General features: G+C 33.5%; 1 protein-coding gene across 15 annotated transcripts in view; it reads left to right on the forward strand.

Moving 5' to 3' along the window:
- ppfia2 (PTPRF interacting protein alpha 2) overlaps positions 1 to 23,056 on the forward strand; it is a 299,302-nt gene that overhangs the window by 135,299 nt on the left and 140,947 nt on the right. The window contains exon 1 of one of the 15 annotated variants that reach the window (XM_069192243.1): positions 9,187 to 9,240. The exons of the other annotated variants lie outside the window; for them this stretch is intronic. Within the exon in view, the coding sequence (XP_069048344.1) occupies positions 9,223 to 9,240 (18 nt within the window). The 5' untranslated portion in view covers positions 9,187 to 9,222. Of the gene's footprint in view, positions 1 to 9,186; positions 9,241 to 23,056 lie in introns of those variants that run through there. 15 annotated transcript variants of the gene reach the window in all.

Below are 23,056 nucleotides of genomic sequence, written 5' to 3' on the forward strand. Positions count from 1 at the left end.
CCGGGAGGTGTTTGACCTGGTTGCTGTGGTCACAGGGGTGTAACAAAACAAGCAAACAAGTGTTTTGTGAAAGTGTTTTGGTTATCTGTAGGACACAGACACTGTCTGCTTTAAGAAATGGCCATTTTTATTTTTCTAAACTAGATTTTTGATACAGTATGTACTCAGCTTTCTCCACAAATTTAAATAAAAAGGAAAGCATTAAATAAATAATTAATGTAAAAGAAAAATGCCTAGCATTCATACCATTTGCTATGGCAAACCTAAAGTTAAATGCACAGAATTACCTTAATAAGCAGTTAAATTATTTTACTGACTTTTGTGAGGAATGGTAGTGGTTTACATGATTTTAAAATAAGTACATCTATCTAGTCCCTAGTCATAAAATACATTGATTGAAAAGATTCAACCTTAAAGACCAAGGATCATTCAGGGATAAAGTTGAGGAGAAGAGTAGAAAAAGATTTCAATGACCTTTAATATCTTTTTGAGCATGGTAAAGTTGATCACAAAGAAGTGTAAGGCACCCAGATACTCCCTAGATCAGTCTACCAGAATGTCTCCAGACTGAACATTCAGTCAAGGAGAAAACTAAGGGATGCCATTGTGAGGCAAACTATGACTTTGAAAGAGTTACAAAGTTCAGTGACGAAAAATGAGATATGTCTATTAGAAGGGTCCATTTGTCAATAATATCCTGAAACTGAAAAGAAACTTAACTGCTGTCAAGCATGATGTGTGCAGCATTACGTTATGAGGATGCTTCTCCCCAGCAGGTACTGGAAAGCTTGTTAGTATTGAAATAAAAATTGATATAGCAATTTAGAGCAGAGATACTACAAAACTAGAGATTTAAAAAATGGGTAGAAAATTCACCGAACAGTGACCCACACTGCAAGGCCTAAGCAACATTAGAGTGGCTTAAGAAAGTGAATGTGCTTGAGTTGCCTAGATAAAGTCGTGTCTTGAATTGTATTGGGAATATGTTCAAATACTTGAAAATTGCTGTCAAAAGCACTCCCCAAACAGCTTGAGAGCATGAGCAAAGATACCAAGAAGAATGGCCTAAAAGTGAACCAAATAATTATGCAAAGTTTATAGAGCCCTACCCAAAAGGACTTGTAGCTGTAATTGTAAGTTGCTTCCACCACATATTGAGGTCTTGGAATATTTTGTATTTCTTTTTTTCTGACATTTACTATAGCATACTGTATTTTACCCTTAGAAGTCTTCAATCTGAGCATTCAGGTTGTCAATAAAATATTAAGATAAAAAAAATGTATGCACATCATTTTGTAATTTCACAAAATGGCTCACCAAAGGAAAGGTCTGAATACTTTAGCACCACGCTGTAGTTTGTTTTTTTAAATATGAATTATTGTTTAAGGATTCAGATTGACTTTCAAGAAGTTATATTGTGCCAAATATGTAGTTTAAAGTATATTCTGATTCCAGTTGAGAAACAATCTTTGCAAGATTGCAAAGATGCTCTATGCAGGTCTGAATGTTTCAAAATAACATTGTGAGAGAATGGTCACATCTTCACTAGTGCTACTTAGGTTGTCTAGCCTTGAGAAACAAGAATACCACAATGTATGTACTGTATAGAATAAATGGCTCCTGTACACAAAGAAAATCAAATGCTGGAAAAGAAGGGGTTGCTCTTCATTCAAATGCACAGGATCTGAACCAGCAGCCTTCCAGCCACAGGCACAGATCCTTAGCCACAGAGCTACCGCTCCATAGTGCCATAGTGCCATAAGTTTTCCAAGCTTCTGTAGAACACAATACTATATTTGCATTATGCCCTGGTACTTAAGTTACTGTAGATCTGACAAGCTCTGGTGAGGGTTTTTTCGAATATGTCTTATCAGTGCTCTTTTATTCTGTTGTTTAATACTTGACATGGCATACAGAGAGATTCTTTGCAGCTGGGATGCTGTTGTTACTAACAGCTTTGTGATTAATTTCTGCATACATCCATTTGAAAGGGCAAGAACTTGTGCAATGACTCTCTCAAGTTGGCGAAGTTTGAAGCTATCTGCTACAAGATCTGTGGTAATGGGTGAAATATCATGACTTTAAATTTGTTTTCTTGTTCTAAATTTAGATTTTTTTCAGTAAATGGTTTCTGTAAATATTTACTCACAAGGTAGAATGAATCATGGGCAGTTTCTTTGTTTTTATGGGTTATAGCATATTATATGAAGTGTTGCAACTTGAAAGCTGTTGCATTGTGTTCATTTTTTTTTCTTATACTATTAATTATTCTACATTACCATCTTGATAAAAGCAACATACCTATCTGTAATTTAATAATTATTCTATTATACTGTTTTATTACAACGCATTATAGAGAAGTGTTTGGGTGATTACAATAATAGTTGTTTATTTTAAGAATATATGAAAGGCTTTCAGCAGTGGTAGAGTTCTCATTTGTTTGGTATTTTTTAATGAAAAAAAACTTCTCACCCTGCTGCTGTTGTGCATTCTCACCCTACAGCCTCACCCCAAATCTAATCTAAGTGATCTGATACTCTAGCTGTGTAGTTACTTCCCAACACTCCTGACCCTTATTTGTATATTAGTACAGTACCTCCTATTTACACTTCTGAATGCACTAATTATTACTGCACCTACTTAGAACTAAATGAGATGATCTCTTTGAAGAATTTTTTGGAAACAAGATTTAGAGGATAATCTCTATGGAATTATAAAAGGTAGATCTGGTTTAACTAACCTGTTTAAATTCATTGAACAATCAACAGTTGTAATGGATGCAAGAAAAGAATGGGTTTTGGTATATGTAGACTTTTGATAACTTTTTTCATGAAAAATTTATTAACTTTTTATTAAGGCAGTCAAAATGCATTCATTTGGATTAGGAACTGGTTGATGGATAGAGAACAGATATACAGTATGTTCTAGTAAGGATGATGCGAGTTTGGCATAATACATAAATATGTTTTCAGGACAACTGCTCTTTCTAATTTTGTACCAGTGATATAGATTCTGACATAATTAACTGTTCACAGATGATATCAAAATAGGAGGATTGGCAAACACTTAAAAAGCTTTGTAAAGGGAATTTACAAAGGCATAGATGAAATTCAAGACTGGGCAAATACCAAATGCAGAATGTTATATACAGGTAGCAAAAACATAAAATATAATTAAGAAATGGGAAACACTGTGAATAAGCTTCCTATGAGAAACTATTTTCGAAATATGAAAGTGTTTGTTGGGATATACTTATCATCTTCTAGGCTGTGTGGGGAGACGATTAAAAAGGAGAATGTTAACAGATAACATTTAGAATTTAAATTAAATTATGTTATGTTAAAATTGTAACATAAACTAGTGTGACTGATGAAATATTATGTACAGTGTTGCTTATCACAATGCAAAATAAATATTGTTGCTCTAGAATCAGTCCAGAGATGAGCAACCAAGTGCACTCAGGCTCAAAGAAATTCTATCTGAATCGGAGAACTAAATATTTGTGTTAGAGTCCTCAAAGACAATGAATGCAATGGACATCTTCAGAATTAGCATTGGAATACGAACGAGGGTACAAAAATGGAAACCACTTGAAATTGAATTTAAAACTAGAACAATTATTTACACAAAGGGTTTGGGGAATTTACCACAAGGTGCCCAGCCATATTGTTGATAATATGAGATAATATCCCCCCTTCAGGAAATAATTGAATGATGCTCAGATTAAATATCTACTAAAATCTAAATAAACTAGAGTATCTGAATCACCTTCTCTCATTTGTGTGCTTTTATTCAACTGTAGAGTTATGCATAGCAAAATTTCAGCTTTTTGGAGGGAATTTTGTTTCATTGCTGAGCTTAAAGTAGTCCATTGGCTTTATGTCATGTGTATGAGGCATTGTTTGCCTGTTTGTAATCATACAGTATATTCAGGTTGGTAGCCAGTCTTAAACTATTGATATACTGTATATGCAGTATTTGTTATAATGTGTTTTAATGCAGCATGATTCCAGTTTGTAATGTGTTTTTAATGTACAATAAGTTCCCAGTTCACTACATTGTTCAGTTGAATGTATTTGCCTATGTTTTCCCACATTATTTCTGATTTAAATAGTGTGCACATTAACATAAACACTGTCTGTGTCATGGAGTGCAGTATAGCCTTTTTTTTCTTTTTTAGTATACATTTGGAATTCCTAATTATTTTTTTGCTGTACACCCACCCAGTTTGGAATCGCAAACTGTGTGGCTCAGCTCAAGAATATATAAGCAGACTACTCCAACTTGCCTATCTTCAAATCACTCAAATTCTGACACAGTTCCACGCCAGAGATTCAGTACCAACTGGAAGAGACTCATAATCCTCATTGTATTGCACTGCTAGCCTGCAAGCACTTGGGAAGACACGGGAGTCTCTTTGTTACTGTGAAAGGAGAGAGCCCTAGCCAACTAATCAGTCCCAACCCTTGGTGGCATTAATAATAATAATAATAATAATAATAATAATAATAATAATAATAATAATAATAATAATAATAATAATAATAATTGCTTAAACTTATATAGTGCTTTTCTGGACACTCTACCACCACCAATGTGCAGCATCCACCTGGATGATGCGACGGCAGCCATATTGCGCCAGAACGCTCACCACACATCAGCGATCAGTGGGGAGGAGAGCAGAGTAATTAAGCCAATTCATAGAGGAGCATTATTAGGAGGCCATGATTGGTAAGGGCCAATGTGAAATTTATCCAGGATGATGGGGTTACACCCATACTCTTTTCGAGAAATACCCTGGGATTTTTAATGACCACAGAGAGTCAGGACCTCGGTTTAACGTCTCATCCGAAGGACGGCGCCTGTTTACAGTATAGTGTCCCCGTCACTATACTGGGGCATTAGGACCCACATGGACTGCAGGTTGAGTACCCCCTGCTGGCCCCGCTAATACCTCTTCCAACAACCTTAGTTTTTCTCAGGAGGTCTCCCATCCAGGTACTGACTGCTTAGTTTCAGTGGGTTGCCAGTTGCGAGTTGCAGGATGATATGGCTGCTGCCATTCAGCTATCTGTGCACCACAACTTGGGGAATCCTCATCAGTCAGCTAGTGACTACAGTAGATGACTAGGATTATAGAGCTCTACCTGCACTTGGGCGCCTTTGATAGTTGAGCCATGTGTGAATCACTGGAGATTTGTTTTGATGTGAATGCAAAACATAAATATTGACTTACCACTTCCCCTAACAAAAAAATATGCTCCTGACAACAGCATTACAGGATGCTGTTGTTTACATTGTTTATCATTTTATTTATATTTTTTTAACATTTAAGAAATGATTTTTGACCTTGCCTTTGGTGTATGTTCCATATGCATTTTAATATTTGTGTAGTTTACATACTGAGTACTGTTGCCTTTGTAAATGGATTGTGCTACACAGGCAAGCTTAGATGAGGAAACAGACATTTGTGAAAAAAAGCAGGGTCAAACACATTTAGAGTGACATTACTGAGTGGCTGCATAGTGTAGTATTACTCTAAGACTGATAATTTGTATTTTGTTCTGGCCTTGTGAATAAATGATATATAATATTAAGGAGTTTCCTTTTGAAAGGGGCCTTACAAAGTAATCTTTTCTTGGCAACAGCCATTAAGGATTCTCAGCAAAGTGTTGAACTGTTATTTCTTAAAATAGCAGTGAAATAGTGTGATTTGAAAGCACAATAATAGTACCGTTATTAGTTCTTTTTTCTTTTTCCTTTTACTGTTATTAATTATTTTTTCTTTTTTCTATTTCTTATTTTTTACATACTGTATTTCTTTTACAATGTTTTTGCTTTCTTGGGCAATGCTTCTTTTATCCCTGCCTCCAACTATTTTACAAAAAACATGGAAAACATTGTAGAAGCTCCCTTGCAAAAGCAATGCTCTCAAGATTTGTGAAGACCCATTAATTGAACAAATTAATTAGCATCAGCTGCTGCTGTTCTGTTCTGATCAATACTCTGGGCCAGTAAGAGCTAACATGTCATCAGATGAACATTCAGTGACACTCTAATGTTGCTTTAAATGCAGAGAGTGCTTTCCTTTTTATAGCATGAAAATGGACTGGACTTGTGAATATTTCCTGGAGAAGTACATCAAGTATAGCTCAGAGGGGCCAATACAGCTGTATTTTATTGAAGCTCTTAAGTATGGATTATATTTTTATTGCCTTCCAAATAACAGCTTTTCACCTTTTTTCACCTTTTCATGTGCCATTCTGAGCTGAGAAACCTTACCATTACAGATACCCCTACAGTATATGAATGAATGGAAAAACAATCCCAAAAACTGTTCAGTCAAATGAACAACCATGTACAGTATGAACACCACAGAGATGACTTCACATAAAGGCTTCTCTGCTGAAATTAGGGCTTCCTTCACTTACTATAGGTATTTATAGGTATTTATACAACAAGATGAATATTTTGTATCATTACTAGGAATGTCTGTGAAACAATTTCCTATTAAGTCTTTCATGCATTATACAGCACCAGTATTTTCTCTGTAGATCTGTTTTGCATGACAGTAATTACAGTATGTCGTTTAACTGAAATTGTTGGTTATCTATTTTACAAATGTCCTACAGTATCTCATAATCCAGATCAGGGGGTACTTCAAGGTAAGTATTGCACAATTTACAGGCATACATATACCTTTCCCTCTGTCAGTGTGTATTATTTGTGACTGCAATAGTTTTAAATTAATAGTTTTTAAAATGATTTACTGAAAGTTTACTGACAGGTTTGCTCAATGAAAACTCAGTGTACTGGAATTTTTATGACAATAATTCTAAAAATATATTGTATAGTAACAAGTTCCTTTTAAAGGATTTTTGTGGATTACCTGTTTTCTATTACCATCAACCCATTTACCTTAACCCTTCATCTAAACTTACTTAGTTTCAAAACGATCAGTAAACCAAAAGCATTATGTACCAAATTACAATGTAGGGCAGCTCAAAGAAACATTTTTGCAATAATAAAACATAATACAGTATATGAACCAGAACAATTTATAGTGGCATGGTGACATGGCAGCACTGCTCTGCTGTAGGTTTCTGCATTCAGTTTGTACTTTACCTGTCAGTTGCACATTTCCCCCAGGTTTTTGTGAATTTCCTCTAGGTGCTCAGTTTTCTCCTGCTGCCTGAAGGCAGGAGGTTAGGTTTGCTTGACTATTCAAAATATTAAGCTCTTCAAAATCGTCTCTTTCTACATAGGTATAATAGATTGGTCTCCAATCCAGTATGGGAGCATTTGTTTGTCGTTAGTCCTGTCCAGCTGGACTGGATAGATTCTGGCTTGCCTTGACACTCAAGAATAAGTGGCTTAGAGATAATGGATGGGTGCACCAATATAATAGTTTAAAATATTTATTATTTATCTATTGTGGCTGGGTGACAGCTGAGTTTTTAGAAAGGTCAGAAACATCTGGAGTTTCCAGCAAAGTTACCTTATTCAGTAGGTTTGGATCAATGGGTATTGTTTTGCTGTATTCACATAGCTGCATAGGCCGAGATACAGATGATCAAAGGAATCCTAATGATTTTCTCACGTTAATTAACTTCAATGTAAATCATTAAGTCAACAATATTAAAGCATAAATATTCAACAGTGATCCAGGCATTCATAGTGAGGTCATTGAGCTAGTCTCTAAAGGACTGGACTGTGGAACAAAGTAGTTTTCAGAACAGGACAAAAAGAAAGGACAGGGAGAAGAACAGACATTATCATTATCATCCATCATTATTATCTTATTGGAAACTTGTGCCGTGAGAGAACGCTTATTTTGAAACAGACTTGAAAACAAATTCTATCTTGATAATCTTAAAATTGAAAACGTACCAGACTCTGAGATGTATTATATAAGAGAGCTTCCTGTATTATTTATTTGGATATTCTGATTTCTTTTATTCTGGAATGTACATGCTAAAAATATCTCTTAGTTTTAGTCATGTACTGTATTGTTAGAATAGGGAAATTGGTTACCACTAATTCATGAGCATCCTATTAGAGGGGGATGTTTTAGTCCTGGGTGGAGATTCATTTTGTCTGTTAGGATGTGCATGTAGCCTTTTAAGGTTTTTATTGTATTCAGATTATAAGGATATAATTTTGGAAATGTTTATGTCAATAGAAGGATGAACTTCGGAACTCTCAGATCTATAAATATCCCGTTGGATAGATAAAGAGCTGTTGGGTCATCATCTGTTTGTTGTATACTGTAGTTATGTTTATTTCTTGTTAATAAATATTTTTTGTGCTGTCAAGTCTGGGACTCTTACCGAGCTGTTCCACAGAATGAAACAAGACACATGCCATATAGTATAATGCCCAGAATTCTCTGACTGAAGTGAAATGATGAGTCTTTATATTTTTTGCTTTGCTTAACAAGATGGTGGAAGGACCTTATGCTTTTTGTATTTGAATTTTATTGGAAACCTCCTTAATTCTATAATTTTACCATCCGTAAGTTCACCTTTAAAAAAATTAAACTCCTTAATGATTCTGCTATATGATTTTTGCAGACATAACAGCTTGGTCATTAAATATTTTTTAAATAAGTTTTAGTTATCCATTTGAAATATGCACTGTGTAAGTAAACATATTAGTTGTATGGTGAGACTTTTTGCTCCCCTATAAATTTAGTTTTACTTTAATGAAACCTTTAAGGTTTATTTCAAAGGCACATTATTTATCATTATACAGTATTCCATTAATCTACAATTTGTGGAATATGGTGTTCTTTTCGAGTTTGTAGTATATACAGTACACTATTTATTTGTTTTGTTCCCTTGATTTGTCTCAAAGCTCATATTGCTCATCTTTTTACAGTAAATGTGTTTGAATCATGATTTGTTTTGTTGTATGAAAATATAAAGTGTATATACATGCATATTTTCTTAACATTTGTACAGTAACACTTTAAGTTTTATGATGATATCAATAAAAATACCTTAAAATATACTATACTGTACATTAACTGATGGAATACAGCATATAAATGTTCATTGTCCATTTCTTCATAAACTTTTTCTTCCATTTATACATGATAAAAGTCATTTGATGCTATTTTTGTTGCATGTTTATGTTGTATTATGTTACTTTTCTCTACATTTTCTTTCACTGCTCCATTCAGAAGGGATAGATAACAGAGGACTGCCCTGATGGTACAAGATGACAGCTGCAAAAAAGGTCTAGTTTGTGTTGTTTTGAAGGGCACTTTTTAGATTGAGGTTGGGGCTCAAATCAGGTTTGGTAGATGATATGATGCTTTCACCCCACTTAATATTTAATAATAAATCACGAGTAAAAAAAAAGATAAAGTCTATGGTGTGGACTGCTGAGAGATCACTGAATGGCTTGTTTTTTTATATATTAAATTTTCCTACTGATATTATCCTAGACACAACATATTTTGGATGAGGGCCTTTTTGGTGTTTTTTGAAAGACAACTACAGGAAGAAGTGAATCCTTAAAGTCAGCTACAATGATATAGTGTATAGTATGCCATCTCCTGTTCACTGCACTATTGTCACTATTGTTTTCCTCTTATATAAGGAATACATATCCATGTGAACAGATTATTTTCCATTCTTTTTCAGTGACATGTTTTCAAATTTAAATTTCTAAACAATAAAGTGGTAGAATGTCTGCCTTCCCAAGTCAAATTATTGAATTCAAAGTAAGAAAAGTACCCAACAACAAGCAGGTACTGTCCTTTACGTTATACTTTGATCCAATTTAATGCAAAGTTTAAAATTTTGTATTAGTAGCCCAAAAGAGCGTAATACACATCAGTTGGATTTGGATGTAACAGAATTTTTGTACAGTATGTGTAATGTATGCAACAATATACTGACATGTTAGTGTAATATATTTATGCAGTTTTAAAGAACATACTGTAGCATATTTTCAGAACTTTATGTGAACAGAACTCACCTGAAATTAAACAATTAACATTAACAGTTACTGATGACTTCCTTTCTGTTACAAATCAAAATCCTTGCATAGGACTACTGTATATGTTTTCCTGAATTGATTTATATATGAAGGAGACTCTTCAAATTTAAACTACAGTTGTCTTCTAGTACCATTGTGATTAAAGTCACAAGAAAAGAAGAATAAGTTATTCAATCTCTGCAAAGGCAAATTTACAGACGAACTGCTATTACTCTGTCTTTAAAGTATTATAACCTTTGTTTTCCCCCTAGGTAAACTGTGATCAGACTTTCAATTCTTATTCTTATTGAGTTTTTTTTTTGTGACAGGTAAATCTTGACATTATTAGTTTTATATATTTCTTCATTAAATCAAAAAGGAAATATTTTTATTCTGGACATAAAAAAATAATGAAAAAGGGAATGAAAGCTACTGTTTTTAGTGCTTAGGTATTACAGCACATGTTACAGCATTTTGACATTTGTTGTGATTAAGAGATACTGTATCATTGTCTAACAAACTTTTCAATCTGTTTTTTAAACCCTCTCAGTACTCTGGTAATTCTTTGAGATAAAATATATTAATTCATGTTTGGATATTTATCTTTGAAAATGTTCATATTTAAAGGCCTAAATCTTTCCAAATATTAATATTTAAAGGTCTACATCTAATAGAGCAGTTGGTCAGGTAGATATACTTATTCTGTTACAGGACATACACAGTACTTTGTATAGTATAGGAAATATAGGATGGTATATGGAAAGGCACTACTTAATTTTGTGTCTGAATCTAGTTATTCAGTCGTTGATATGTGGCAATAGAATCACTTTTCTCCATGAATAGATGCTTTATATGCCTTACAAGACTTTCAGTGGTTCTCAGCAGTCCAATTGGTATGGGTACAATTAGATTAATGATTTTGTATTATGAAACTGGCATATGACTCAGCTGCATTCTCACAGTTTGAGGAATTCAGTCTGCCTTGTCTCCCAACCTATTCTACAGGGGCCCAAACCCATGTGTTTAATTTCATCTGTGGCAACACATTCATCAGACAGATCTTTCCTTTGCATTTCCCTTTCATTTCTCACACTCACATCCCACTTTTCTCATATAAATCCCATCATCTATGTGTGTTAGCTGTAGGGTATTTGGTTCTGTGATAATTATTGTTATGTGGTAAGCTTTAATAAGGTTTTGGGGTAAAAAATAATAATTTTGTCAAGCTCCCTTACAACATCATTCATTCAAATATAGCAATAGTGTTTCTTGTTTTCAAATATTAAGTTATTTTGCTTTTTCCATGTTCAGTTATCTTAAAGAATGTGATAAAGAATGCTTAAAAGAAAATGTTTATATGAAACCTACCTTTTAAATGGTTATTGAAATTCCACAGGCCTGGTCTTCTTGAATTCCCAGCTGCTCATTACTGAATGAGTATATTATGACTACATTACTGAATGTTTTAAGATATTACTCAGCATAACTAAACTTTTAGCTTTAAAAAATCAACCAGACTTACAGTATATAAAATATTAGTTAATGGTGAGCTATAGTATTATGCACTTATTATTAGTACTATAGTATTACTGTATGTATTAGTATTAGTATTACTGCCAAAGAATAATTGTTTTAATTCGTTCAGTTTAATTTCATTTCCTTTCTGTGATATTCAAGATTATTTACTGATGATGGCCTATTGTAAGTTTTATGTTATAATTTTAGAATAAGTTGGCATTTTTTTCATTAATAAAGTCTGTGGTCTGGGTTGTGTCACTTATCAATTCAAGTTGTCATTTCTTAGAAAGGAGGACCAATCAACAAATTGGGTACCGCCATCGTTTGTTTTGGGTATAATAATCTAAGGGATTCCTGCCTTTAGTGGTTCTCCCACTTCTTTTCATAATGGATCTCCAGAGTTATTGCTCCAATGTAATGAATAATTTATTGTTGTTGTGTACTTCTGGGGAAGATATAGGACTGCATTTTTTCCTAGATATAATTTTGCAAGCTGTGAAATGCTCCATTAGAAAAATCACTGTTCTCTACACCTTTAAATTCCTGTTATTTGGCACTATTTAAGTATATTGACAAACAGTACTTTCAAAATAACACAAAAGTCTAAAATAATGTATACATAAAGTATATATAATGATTAGACATAATATGTTAGAGGCACTCTGATAAATTTTGTGTCTCATTGTATCAAAGATATGATTATGACATTATTACACCTTCCTTTGTGAATAATGGATTACTGAAAGACACTAACACTATGTATTACAAAACAATGTTGAAACATTATTCTAAAAGAATCCTGTTTTCCTCAGAATAAGACGCAACAGAAGAAAACCTAAATAAGATGTTTTGGACTTTTCTTTAATCCTATATTTCAAACTTCCATAATGCAGTTTTCATAAGTCTGCCCAAACTATTGGTATTGCAGAGGAAATGCATTGTAGTACAATCCAAATTTTTATCCCACCAATATCTTACACTTTATAATGTGATTTTTAATTACAAGGCAGATTACTGTACATTACTGATTTACCACATTAATGTGGACATTTTGTAAGACAAAAACCATTTAATTCTTAGAACTGAATCCATTTTGTGCCTTAAGTGTATTAAACTACCATTACGTTTAATATTGGAAAGACTTATAAAAAATTGGGAATGTTCCCCTAAGAATAATACAGCAGGATGGACTTATGTTTTTGAAAACCTAGTGCACTGCTTAACAATGTGGCACCTCACGGTTTTTATTTAATACACACTTGAATTGAACAGGTTTTACATCGCAAATTGTGAAATTAAACCTTAATTAATATATTTTTTTCAAAATGCCATATCCAGTCTAGTGAAACTGGTAAAACTCTAGTGGGCCATCAGGTAATATGAATAAGACACTGCCAACTATATAAACAGATTTATTTATCCCGACCTTTACATCAAGAAGACAACAGGGGGCTCACTAAGCAGAGTTACATGCAAAGAAACAGAATTTGATCCTTGCTGGCACCAACCCACCTGGCCAATGTGGTAATTCTTGGCAAGTTCTGTTGTTTAGGAGACCTTTAAATCCTCTTGTAGGGTTTATTTTTGTACATCAAAAGAAGCACAATGTTCATTAATTAGCAGTTTACCCATTGACTGCATCTTTATTATCCTGAGTTCCAATGTACAGGAATGCATTGTGTTATCTGGATTGGTGCTTGGCACGACATTTCTTTATAATCGACTTCCTCACTAATTACTGTATAAGCTCAGAATTTTGTTGTTATATCCTGACCTGCTGATGCTTCTCATTATCTGTTGACCAACATTAATCACTCACAGTATAAACTGTAAAACTTAAAACAATTTGATATTTGCTTATGAAATGAGAATCTAGTTCAAAAATGGAACACAAGTAATGGAATTCTGCATGGTAGACTTGCTTTTGCTCCCTGACTATCTTTGGAACACATTAACCAACACTCTTAAAAACAATATATTAATAGCATTTCTAGCCACATGTTTGAGACATCCTACCCTCAGCTTCAGACTCAATGTCAAGTCTTCACTTTGAAAGTGTTGGGTTGGTTATAAAATGTGGTATAATTTTTCTGTAACAAGATCCAACTACATATTGAGCTAGAGAAGGCCAAACATAAGGGATTTGTATCAGAAAGTTACACATTCAGTCAGAACACAAAACGATGGCAGGTGGTGAGCATTTTGTTATAAGATAAGCCTGTTTTATCAATACCAAAGGAGAACACTCTCAGATGTTCCTGATACATTTTTAATTTATTTAAACATCCTTGACGAAATCATAGTGTTCCCTGAAATTTTGGGAAAAAACATTGGCTGGAACCCATGGTTTTTTTTATTTTGAACAGAATTTTAATTCATCTTTAATTTTTTTTGTATTATTTTCTGCCTGCTTCTGAACATATTTTTTCTGTAAAATAAATGGAATGTTGATGAAAGCCTCCATTGATCATTTAAAGAGACAGAGATTTCAACAGTATTGCTGATAGACTTTGTTCAAATATGTAAGGACTAGTCTGGGCTATTGAAGAAACTGCACATACAGTAAATAACTTGTATACTGTAGATAATTCATCAGACATTTGAGCATTTGTACCGGTGTAGGATATGATTCAGTTTCCCTACACCCCAAAGGGCTTATTTTTTATTAAAACATACAGTACACAATTTGATTAAGGCTATGACTGAAATGCCACAATGACAGAGACGGGAATTGTTAGGGAAAAGAATTTACAGAGCATAGCTGATTGACACCAGCACAATACTCTGCTCTGGGCCAGCTATCCTGTGGTTCTAACAGAACTACAGTACTGTACTGTATATTCACTCTGCAATTGATCAAATTTGTAAGGGATTTTAAGAAGAACTCCGAGATATACCATGTTTTACAAAATGGTAAAAAAAATCTAATTTCTGAATCATGAGCTTTGAATTTAGACATATGAATGAACAATTTAATGGGGTTATGTTGTTATGTTCTGCATGTTTACGCTTCTGTCCCCTCACACAAAACAACACAAATGTTGGTAATGGACAACACTTAGAAATACAGTATAACTCTTTCGGCACACATGACTGAGAGTGTAGCCAGAGCTTTAATAGGAATAGAGAGTTTATTCTGCAGTACATTGAATTTTCAAAACATAATGGCGCCATGCTGAGACAGCACAGAGTCCAGTTTTTTTATGCCCCTAGTCATCTTTGTGCCAATCTGATTTCAATATTATCAGCTGATTCTTTTCCTGTGATACTGTATACAACATAAACTCCTGAAATGATTCTGGAGGGTAGATATGATGAATTAAAGGATTACTATTTAAGTTAATGTAGCAAACACAGCCTGGAACAAAGAAAACAGAATGATTACTGTTTCTAAGCACTGGATATTTGGAATCAGTGATATTTACCTTCAGAAACATATAAAAGCTTATACTGTATAATGTATAAAGGTTCAGGCTATTGGAATCCTCAAATTTCAATACAAAATTGACAGGATGCTCCTAAATCAGCTTTCCTGGGTCTGTTACTTAGCAAAAGGTTATGTAATAATATTATATAACTATGCATTCAGGAAAGTACTTTGCAGTTTATGGTTGCTTTTGTTTTATTGAGGTATAAAACTATATGTAGCTTAAGAAAATCTAAAAGAGAGCCCACAAACACAAGAAAAACACTTTTATTTATAAACATTATACACTTCTCCCCTTTTTCTAAAAGGGTCACTGAAAAATTCTGTTCTTTTTTTCATGTGCCTCTAGCACTTGCACAGTATGAGCATTGTAATTAGGTCACACAAAGGAAATGTCTTTCTTCTTCCATTTAGCTCTCAATTACTAAAATGAAACTTTATAACTGAACTGCTAGTAATTGTTGCTGAATTACATATGCAGACATCTAGAATGCGCGAGGTGGATGTCAGTATACTCCGGTGTCACAGACTAATACTCTGATGCAAAACTGCACTACTTTTTAAAACTGCAAGGTGGCGCAGTGAATCCTTCAAGTAATGAAGCTGTATGCGGTTCTCAGACAAATCTTTACAGTATTAGTGACAAACAGGTTCATTAAATACAATGATTACGTTGTTAATACAAGATGTTGTTACCACGTTGCTACTACAACTTCAGATGAGATATGTCGCAATGCTGAATAACAATAATAGAACTGTTTTGTTTTTTTTAATTACATACAGTATATATAATTGTTATTAATTGTGTATAAATAGTATTTAGAAAACATAAATTGCCAGCAGCTGTGTCACCCTGCAACAAAGCAGTTACAGTATGAGCCTGGTCAGTACCTGGATAGGAAACCTCCTGGGAAAAACTAAGATTGCTGCTGGATGAGGTGTTAGTCGGACCAGTGAGGCCTAATGCAGTCTGTGTGGGTCCTAATGCCCCAGTATAGTGACGGGAACATTTCAGGGTGTTTCTCGAAAAGAGTTAGGGGTGTTTACCCCGGCGGTCAATTTTCAATTGGCCTTACTTATCATGTCCTTCTAATAATCCCCATTTATGAATTGGCTTCATCACTCTGGTCTCCTCCCCACTGATAGCTGATGTGGGGTGAGTGTACTGGTTCACTATGGCTGGTGTCGCATCATCCAGGTGGGGCTTTACGTTGGAAGTAGGGGGACATCCACATTACCTGTAAAGTGCTTTAAATGGAGTGTTCAGAAAAGCGCTATATACAGTAAGTCTAAGTAATTATTATCATATCATTTTATTTTTTATTTCAATTATAAAAAATACATAGTGGATTTAAAATATATAGTTTTTAAAATATTTACATAAAAAAGAGACCAGATTAAAATAAAAATTTTGAGTAGTTATTTAAATTACTTTTTTACCTACTGTAAGTTTCATTGTAGCTGATAAAAGTTTTTTGAATTGCATATTTATTTTGTATAAATCATTAGAATAGTTTTTTAACATTTTAATTAAATGTTTTTTTTAAGAAAAGATGTCCTAATGTGAACTGTTTAAGGTTAGAACGGCAAGTCTTATAGTTACATTCATATAAATATGCATTGGGAATAAAAGGGATGAATTTTATTGACAATGCTTATGCCCAGAGGGGCGAAAAAGGATATGGGGAAGTGTTTTTTTGTAGAATGAGCTTTCATGTGGTTTTACATGTGAATGTATGTAAACTACAGAGGTTCATCTTTGAAAAAATGCTTGTGAGCCCTGATTTTCACAGTAATAAGATAAACATGCTTTTTATCGTCACAGTCTTTATGTTTTTTTTTATTATAAATGACTTTGATTGGATATTGTGTTTAATTAAATTGTTTTATTGTTTTACAAATTATTAAATCAAATGAAATAAGCATTAACCAAACACAGATGTGATAAGCCCAAACACAGTGAGAAATGCTGGATTTTGAGCACAGGCAAGCAGTACAAGGGCAGAGTAAACAATCTGCGTTAGAGCACTTGAAACATTTTGTGCCAATTACCAACAAACATTTTGTACCATGAAACCAGGTAAACACCCATTGAACATATACAGTAATTCATTTACCACCAGATCCAGCTGTGGTCAATTTATGAGACAATGAGTATTCCACTAACTGGTGATTGCCCTTATTTCAAAGTACAAACACATTGCGAGGCAACAACATATCTGCCTGTTTTATATAATGAAATTTACCAAAGTTGTAGTATTTGTTTTCTTAAAGCCATATATTTACAGAGTGGGGTGTTCCTCAAGCTCTATGGAAACATGGTTATTAAAAACAGTGATGTTTACATTTAATTTAAAATTACTTTCTAACATTCAGTTTCCTACTGTAAGTCTTTAAATCTTTTACCAGTCCAAGGCATTTTCCCTTTGTCTTTCTCTACAAGTTTCTGTTTTTTCAGATACAAATGAACCCAGCGCTAGTTTCCTGGACCGTGTCCATTGTTCCTACAGTACAATAGATGTAGGCTAACTGCGGGGAGTACAATGAACTTTCCCCAGGAAGAGAAGGGTAATTTGTGATCAGAGTGTCTAGTTTGTCCAGGACCTCTCCATCAATAAAAACTAAACTTTTCTTCCTGATAGCTTTTGTTCCTTTGTATGAGAGTGTGTGTATGCTGCAGATATGGAGAATGTTGAATTTGAATCAAAAATGTTCTTCCCCATTACAAATGGTGATGCACAATAGTGTGAATCACCTCTGCGATTGCAGTACAGGTACATCTTGTTCGGTTTTTGATAGCAGCAAGTGCTAAATATCTAGACAAAAAACTACATTTCCCAACATCCCACATACTGTACAGTATCAGATGGAGTAATGTCAAAATGAGTAAGAGAAAGGTTATTGAGTTAAAGAAGTAAAATCCATAAATATCCTATTGCCACTGTCCTTGCAGACTGCCTTAATCTAAATGCAAATATTTACATTTAAAATGTTTCAGTCAGTGCATACTTCAACAATATAAAGGCAAATTGCAATATTAACAATGTCAGTTGTTTTGATTAGTTTATAGTCACTCCATGAAATTCCTTGTTTTCTGAGAATTTCAGTGAAACCAGTCACAGTAAAAACGTGAAGTCTAATCCAGGCTCCTTTCATGGTACAGTATGTCATCCCCTTTTCACAAAACAAACTACTTTACAGTACTATAGTTCTGTACCTCACACCTGAAGAAGGCTCCACAGCCGAAGCATTGTGTTTTCTTTCTTCTCTTTCCAGCATGGAATAAACCTGTTACTTGTTCCTTTGGAGCCTACGCATGCTGACGCAGCTACCCTCCTGAACTACTGTACAGCCATGTTACATTTTAAAATGGTAGCTAGGCTATGCATTTAAAATGTTTGTATAAAACATAAACATATATTGTAATCAAGAAATACAATAATTAGACTAAAAAAACAGTTAAATGAAGCTATCGTTTCTGTAACATCTAAAGCCACAAGTGCCACCTATCGATCTGTTTTGAGCTTTGAAGGGCTGAAAGTGGTAAGCCAGACAGGACTGTAGTATACCATAGTGTGCTTTCTGCTGATGTGAATTTGGCATGCATTCTACATGGCTGTATCTGTATACCTTATGTCCAGAAATGAAGATTTCAGCATGCTGTGTGGTTTATAATTTCAAAGCTAGAACTTTAATACCAGTAACTTCTTATCAGGTAAATAATTAATCCATCGAAGGCTTCAAATATACAACTGAGAGGTGACAACAAAAACTGAGAGAAAGTGGTGTCTTTTACTGTATGACATGTTGGTGTTTTAAATATTCATGGGGCAAAACTTTAAAGTTGACAAAGAAAATAAAGAGTACTGGCACAGAATATTAGAAAGTTCATCTGTAGAAAAAAATTGGAATTATTCCTAAAAAAGCTGGATACAAAAGATGCTTTTGGAGTTTTCTACTTTTAAAAAATTTGGATGTAATGGTGGTTATGATTGTTTAATGTTATATGAATTTTATTTTATTGTTTGTCTTTAACTGTATGAAGATTTTTTTTTGCCATAACCAAGGTTTTTACTGTTTGGACAGTCTTACATAGTGAAATTTATATGTGAATATCCTTTTTATTTTTAATATCATGTCAGCAAAACATGTTGCCAGTGCTTCAGGTGGAGAAATAAAGAAAACATTCCCACTGGCTGTAAAATGTGATAAATAGTGAAAGAAAATTTGTAAAGTGGCTGAAAGTCATTTGAATTGCTATGAACTTAGCTGTGCTGTGTAGAACAGTTAATTTTTAGGTATTTTGTCTTGTTGACTACTAGACTAAGTACATTAAGTGGGCTAATTAACTATTCTAAACAATGGAATGTGATTTTATTTTTGGAATCAATACCTTTTGAGGTAGCAATGAGTAATATTGTGCGATTTCTAAGACTGAAACAAATTGGAAGCTTTTTTTGTAAATTAATGGGACTTTTCTTATGCAAGACATTATGAAGTTTTATAGGAACACAATACCTTCGTACACTGAGGGATACAGTACGTATGTCTGTTAACATTCTGTAAAGTGGTAGTAAAGTGTTCTTGCCTTTGCCAATTTTTGCTGTTGCTTTTAATCTTAATTATTGTTATTATATCCTTTTTTAGGATTACTTCTAAATGTGCAAATAAATAATAATGCATCTCCTACTGTACTGTACAGTATATCAAAGAAACGTTTGACTTCAAAATCTGTTTTCATTGCTATATTTCCTATAGATGAAGGCAATAGATTTCTTCTTTCAATGCCATTAGAATTGATAGAAATAAACACTTCCAAGTGAAAACAAGAATATTATGGAACTATTATTAGCTTTTGTTGATTAGTCATGCACTAAGATGCAAGCATAAAAGGCTGTCATTTTTAATTTTTCACTATTTAATCACTGGGTCAAGGAGTTGTACTGTAGGTGTCAACCTCTCACTAAAGTTTGAGACACAGTTTGGGGTCCTAGCCAGAGACATATTGTTTCATCAAAATACTATAAGTTTTATAATTTTCCCATTTTATCCAGTTTATGTATCCAAAACTGAAATCTTAAATTGAAATATGCTGAGCACCATAAGAAACATACAAGTTATCACTTACAACTGCAAATAATCCACAAAGTTGTTATCAGGAAAATAATATTTTTTGTAGCAGATGCATGAACATTTAAGGGATGGCCATGGTAAAGTAATTGTGCTGATTAACATTTGTCATCAACAGGGGGTCTACTATGAAAATTACAGTAGTGACTAGTAGTATATGGCTACAATTGGACAAAATACAAACTGTACATCTGTCACACATGCTCTTTGCCAGGTTACAGGCATTCCCAGAAAATGAGACACAGAAATGCTTTTACATCACTACATCATTAATTCAAGGGGAAGAAGTTTCTTGAGTAATCGAAAATACATATTTTCAGAGCCAATAAAATCTTCACTTGAGCTATTCCAAATGACATTGATCTCATATTGTCTATGATGTAACATTCATGATTGACACTTTGAGTGAATTTATAAATCTTCCCAGAATAGAATTAATCTGCATATTAAAGTTGTTTTATCAACTGAATTTAATTATACTAAATTAGGCTTAATTTTTTGCAAACTCACCCCAGTGTAAAACTTTCGGGAGCGGATCATTCTCATGCTCATAATGTAAGAGATTATAGCTAGAAAATTACATATCAGATAAATTCCCTTTGAGAATTTATTTAAGTCTTCTGTATCCTTAAGCCCCAGGGCATTCTCATAACCAGTCTGGAAAAAAATATGAGAAATTTATATTTGGTATTAGACTATTAGTTAAATAATACACTGAAAAATGTAAATTACAAATTAAAAAAATAATTAGAATTTATATTCTTAGAAATAATGAGAATGTCATATTTTTGTTCTGTGGTATGTGTGGTACTTCTCCAGATTTGTCTTTGTACTTTGATTATGTGAAGAAGCATTTGATTTGAAATCAGGTAGTCCTGTCCTGAGATGTTCTTTATTGACTAACATGGTGTAGTTCCCTTTTAGATGTAGTGACAGCCTCAGAGGGAATATTTTAAAACTAAAATCTAAATATATTGATATAAACTGTATCTGGTCCAATTAAATGTACATAAACTGTATATGTTTGTTTTATTCATATTACACTTTTTTATTTTTTTTAAATATGTTTTCATTACAACACCATTCTTTTACAATACGGATTTGCAAATAGACATCATACGTGAGAATGAAGTTATCTGTTAATTCTTATCTGTTCCCTTAATATTTTACAATTATTTAACTTAGTTCTTACCAAATTATGTACATTTAAAATAAGGAAGATGCATATGTTGAAATGTTAGTTTTTCCATTGTATAGATGTAATTAATTATCTTAGTCCAGTTATTAATTGTTGGTATATCTGGAGGAAGCCACTTTCTTGTTATCCAGTCCTCTTTTTAACTGCAAATAAAAGATTTTCAAACAGATATTCATCAGTACCCCCTTCAATTGAAAATCCAGCTTGCCAAGATATAAAACTTCAAATTGAAAGTAATTTACCCTTTATAAGCTATTCTACAGTGCCCCAAGTAAATCTGTCCAGAAAAGACTTGGTTTAGGGGACTCCTAGAATATATGCAAATGTGCGCTGATTTTAAGTGCTTTCCTAAGAGCCTGTCTAATTTATAGGCTAGAATTGCCACGCATTTTCACACAAGTTTTTATTTATGAGGGTATTTAGTCTGTGTTGTCAGCTTTTTACTGGTTTAGGGCAAATCAGCACAGAGAAAATACTCACATTTAACACAATTTTTTGGCAGACAGAATTGCAGGTTTAAATTGTATTTTTGCGGCTTTTACCCCACAGGCTTAGCCTGCAGCTATCACAACATAAAGACCTGGGTAGCTTCAGAATATAAGAACATAAGAATGGTTGGAAACAAATGGAGGCTATTCATCCTATGTAGCCCATTTGGTAGTTAGTAGTTTATTGATCCAATGACTTCATCCAGCTTCCTTGACGAAAACCAGGATATTGACAGCTTTTTCTGTAGTACTACAAATATGTGCATAAAGAAGAGCCTCCTTTTCTCAGTTTGAATTGCACTTCAACATACAGTAGTTTCCACTTGAATCCTCTGGATTTTCTCTGTTCAGGATTTAAACGTTTCAGTTCTTTATCTTTAAATTCTGAAATGCATCTGGGTGCTTTTCTCTGGACTTATTTGAGATCAGCAGTATCTTTTGTACTGTATACTGTATGTTTTTAGATGTAGTGATCAAAATTATATAAGATGTTCTAAATGAGGTCTTAGCAGGGCATTATTCAGTTTTAACATGATTTGAATTTTACACTTTTGACTAAATGTCATAACATTTTGTTTGCTTTTTTTATTGAGTCCCCTCATTGTCTTTAAGATTTAGTAGCCTATCCTACCTCAGTGTTTTACATTTTGTATTAATCGTTCATATTTTTACTACCTGCAAGTGAAACACTGCACTTGACTAAATGTAATCTTTCAAGTGTTTGCCTTATCTTGAATTTTATTTCAATCCTTTTGAATTTCATACGCTTCTTCAATGGTGTTTCCTAATCTTACTAATTTGCTATCATCTGAAAACTTGACTAGTTTACTAAATGAAACAAAATCTAGATCATAGACAGAAATTAGAATGATCAGTGGTCCTCATTCAGATTCCTATGGTAATCCTCTGATTAGATCACCTCAAGATAATGAACTTTCATCCCTTATCTTTATTCTGTTTTCCATGTATTAACCAATTGTCATTCCAAACATGCAAGCCTACTGCCTGTAATTTGAGAATTAATATGATTAACTTCATGCTCTGTGTGTATCCATAATTGTTGTTACTTGTTCATCTCAAAGTTTCTTGGACATATGTTCAGAAATTTCAGAAAACAGAGTCTCCAACAAACATCACTCTTTTTTTTAGTAATACTGGTAGTAGATATTGTCAAGAAGTATGAGATTTCATGTTAACAGTGGAATTGTCCTGGCTTTGATCTCCCATCTGATTCATCTGATTAGGTCTTTTAGTGGGGCATATTTGTTCAGTGATGTGATGCTGGGAGGTATTGATTGGTGAGTAAAA

This window comes from Lepisosteus oculatus, chromosome 7, assembly GCF_040954835.1.
Source record: "Lepisosteus oculatus isolate fLepOcu1 chromosome 7, fLepOcu1.hap2, whole genome shotgun sequence".
In the NCBI taxonomy this organism is placed as follows: Eukaryota; Metazoa; Chordata; class Actinopteri; order Semionotiformes; family Lepisosteidae; genus Lepisosteus; species Lepisosteus oculatus.